The sequence below is a fragment of the Equus quagga genome, chromosome 13 (genome assembly GCF_021613505.1).
Source record: "Equus quagga isolate Etosha38 chromosome 13, UCLA_HA_Equagga_1.0, whole genome shotgun sequence".
Lineage (NCBI taxonomy): Eukaryota > Metazoa > Chordata > Mammalia > Perissodactyla > Equidae > Equus > Equus quagga.
The window spans coordinates 94,001,448-94,005,536 of NC_060279.1; the positions used below are offsets into that span (position 1 = coordinate 94,001,448).

Below are 4,089 nucleotides of genomic sequence, written 5' to 3' on the forward strand. Positions count from 1 at the left end.
CAGAGACATTATATGGCTAGCCAATGTCCTGTGTATGCTACCTGAGAGATAAACTTGAACTTCATGCTCTCAGGCTTAGGAATGCACAAGCACTCTCCTGGTGAGTTTGATTTTTATCAGAAGGAGGGGGTGTGGGGTAAGGTGTAAGGGGGTAGATAAAAAGGCAGGGCCTATTGATGTTGTCAGTCCCAGCAAGGCAGGCTGCCATGGCACCGTGTTTGGGAATCTTTCTGATTTTGGTTGGCGCTTGTATCTTTCTCCAACTGGACCATGTGGATGGAGGTGAGGGAGGGAGCAAGGGCTGAAATTGGTGTGGAAGAACCTGCATCAGATGGGTTGATGTGCAATAGAATAATAATATAATGGTGGCATGAAATATATCTGCCAATTCTTGAGTATATCTCAAGGACAAGACACTATTATGGCCTTTACATTATATTTAAGTTTCAAACAAGTATTTGAAATGTAAACCTAGTCAATCTTACTCAAAAGCACACGATGTTATTGGTTATCAACCCTCATGACAGCTGCCTCATTCCTAAATATCCCATCCAATGTCCCAGCCATGGGCAACCTATACACAGGGTTGGCTAATTTTTTCAAAGGAAGAGTTTTTGATGTAAATAGAATTCAATGTTTGGAATAACAGGAAAAGTGTCATCTCAGGTAACATCTTATGGTTTATTTGGTGTAATTCGGATGTGGCAGTATAAGAACAGTGAGAAAGTGTAAGAATCTTACTCATCTGTCCTGTTTAGCCCTCTAGTACACACATCCAGAGTGTATCTATTTAGAACAAACTTGGATGTCAAAATGTGAAAAAAAATACAGTATTGTTCATTGCCATCACTACATTGTATAGTAGATTACTAGAACTTACACTTAAAATTGTGTTAAGTAGGAGATCAGTCCCATGGCCAAGTGGTTAAGTTCACATGCTCCACTTCAGTGGCCCAGGGTTTCGCCAGTTTGGATGCTGGGCACAGACATGACATGACTCATCAGGCCATGCTGAGGTGGCATCCCACAAAGCACAACCAGAAGAACCTACAACTACAATATACATCTATGTATGGGGGGACTTTGAGGAAAAGAAGAAGAAGAAGGAAGAAGAAAATTGGCAACAGATGTTAGCTGAGGTGCCAATATTTTTTGAAAAATTTGTTAAGTGGGAAAATCTCATGTGTTCTCATCACAATAAAATAATTATATAATTTTAGTATGAAAACGAGAAAGTTCTATATGCAGAACAGGGCCTAGTATAGCATGTATTCAGAGTGCCTTAATTTTGTTCTCGTCTCATCTTCATCCGTCTCCTCTGTGAATTTTTTCCAGATCAGCAGCCAATTGCGACTGACCATTCTCCTACAAGGAAACCAGGTAATCTATTTGGAAAATAATGAAACAAAATAACAATCAAATAAATCCAACTAATGTGTGGGGAGGGAACTGTGATTGAGATTCTTCTGACATATTTTACACTTAAGAGGTAACTTCACCTTCTCAATAATTGGAGACGCAAATGCACACACCTCCAGGGTGTCCTTGAGAAACAAGGGGCTCCCCATGGAGGTGTTTACTCATCCAGGCTAAGCAGCCTATAGAGAGCAGGATTGGAATCTGACCCCAGGTCAGGGCTTCAGGGCTAGTGCCATGCGCCAAGGTAAATAGGATCTCATTCCAAGGGATGGCACTCAAATAAGGGAGCTTGTCCAAGAGGAATAAGGCAGGATTGGTTAGGGAGATAGTTTTCAACAGAAATATGCACGTGAGTTGTGGAGAGTTGACATTTGTGACCAGGAAATCCACTGATGAGGCTGACAGAATTCATCAAGTCTAAAGATGCCTTGGCCAGGTCCACATAACCACAAAGCCCTCTGTCTTTCTGGAATTTTCATCTTCGATCCATTAAAATGGCTAAGTCAGTGCACACGAAATGCAAAAGATGGAATGTTAGAAAAGGAAGGAGAAACTATCTTAGATCTGCCATGATTGTGGCACAGATAAAAATCATGCTTCCATATGATGTGAGGCAGAATATTAATGACAAGAAGAAGAAATTGCCTGTGTTCACAGAGATAGAATCTCTTTAGACTTTTGGTATTGAATGTGGGAAAACAGAAACTACAGATCTCAACACAACAGTATAACAGGCGATAAAATTTATGATGCAAGATCAGGCTACTCTGTTGTCTGGCAAGCTCGTCCATTGCCTGGAGCTCCAATATCCATGGGAAATGACTCTGGGTAAATGTCACTGGAAGTTAAAGAGCCTTTCCTTGTCGCTGAGGGGAGAGATCACTTCACGTTGACCTTAACATCCCTGATGCTTAGTAAAGGGCTTTCTACATGGCAGGCCCTTGGTGATGATGAACTAGCTGTTATAGAAACATTGCCAGAGTTACTGCAGAGCTAATGATGCCCTGAAGAGCTGATGGAGACAATGTCTTTGCTTTTTGCAGATAACAAATGTGTCTTCCCATTCATCTATCAAGGCAGACAGCATTACGACTGCACTAGGGCTGATTCCTTTTACCGTTGGTGTTCCTTAACTGAAAAATACTCTGGGAAATGGAAATATTGTGCTGCCGAGGGTGAGTATGCAGCTTTTTCTCATGTGATGAGCATGTCGCTTCTCAGCTGAAGAGGGTACTTCCATACTTGCTCACTAGATGGACGTCTCAGGCTTTAACTTGTCTTTCCCAACACGTTGCATTCATGTCCCTGTCTCTTGATGACACAAAAACATTTTCCTATAAAGCACTTTCTCACCCATTCCTTGTACTTTCAGACTACGCCAAATGTTTCTTCCCCTTTGTCTACCGTGGCCGAACATACCACACTTGCACAACTGATGGGAGTGTTTTACTCATTCCTTGGTGCTCAGTCACTCCAGACTATGACCTTCATGGAGCTTGGAAATATTGCATGTGATAAAAAGGTAGGTGTCTTGGGGAGAATGAGAAAAACATGGGAATCATCAGGGATGAGATAGAGCTGGATAAAGAGATGGAGCAAGGTGACACAGAGAGGAGTGAGAAGGAAAGAGGAGACAGGTAGAAGTATGGGAAGAGGTAGAAAGGATGCAGGAGGAAGTAGAAAGGAAGAGGAAGATTGAGGACCAGAAGTTAGGAGAGGAAAGAGAGAAGGAAGGGGAGAGTAGTTGCAACGAGAGTAACAGGCAAAAGATGGAATGTTAGAAAAGGAAGGAGAAAGAGAGGTTTCAGGGTTAAAAATGGAATGACGAGTATCTGGGGAAGACCACCAGCAAGAGCAGGTAGGGGGAGAGAAGATGAGAGAGAGGAAGAGACAGTACAATATAATCTTATGAGCAAGCATGTGAAAGCAGGAGTAGAGACGGGAAAGAGCAGATAGAAAGGAGAAAGAGGAAAAGAGAAACAGACCTTGGCACTCATATGACTGACTGGAAAAATAAATAGAACTCCTTAACATTGACAGAAACACCGTGTTAAATTGCTCTCCAGTGTATCTAACCCATGGCCATGAATGTGATCAAGCCTTTGAAACCCAAGTGAAGAAAATCAAGAAATCTCAAGCATGAAGGTGATGCTCTGTGCAACACAGGTGCAATCCTTTCCCTGAAACTCCACTTTGTTCCCACTGTGCATGGATTGAATCAATAAATCACTTTCCCTGCAGCTGTTGTTTTGTTTTCCCTTCATGAAAGGAACCATCTTTCCAATGAGAGGGTCTCAGTGTGCCCAGCTTGATCACACAGGATCTTCATGTCCTGGCCCTCTTCTCCTCCAGACCCTATGTGGTGATGGAACATCAACACACATCAGAGTTGTCTTTTCTGTGGGCTTGATTGAATGTTGATGGTGTAGCGTGGAGGCCACTGGGGTGAGGGTGGGAGGAGGGTCCCCGAGGGTATGGAGAGCTGGTCCCTGTCTTAAATAATTTTTCTTTCCTGAGTTAAGTGAAATGTTATTTCTTCTTGGAGATAGTCTCTGACTCCCAATATAAGGAGTGCTGATCGTGTCTGTCCAGTTCGTCCACTCTCTACTTGCAATTACACTTTCCATTTTCCTCAGGGTCTGGAATCTTTTGGAGGACCAGATGGGCTGC

The 4,089-nt window shown here is 42.7% G+C and overlaps 1 protein-coding gene across 1 annotated transcript; it reads left to right on the forward strand.

Moving 5' to 3' along the window:
- The first annotated feature begins 206 nt into the window (after window positions 1–206).
- On the forward strand, window positions 207–3,562 carry LOC124249601 (seminal plasma protein HSP-1-like). Its single transcript, XM_046680690.1, has 5 exons — window positions 207–282; window positions 1,336–1,380; window positions 2,463–2,594; window positions 2,792–2,933; window positions 3,481–3,562. Exons 1-5 carry the CDS (start codon window positions 207–209, stop codon window positions 3,560–3,562), a joined length of 477 nt encoding a protein of 158 aa, XP_046536646.1.
- Window positions 3,563–4,089: the final 527 nt, after the last annotated feature.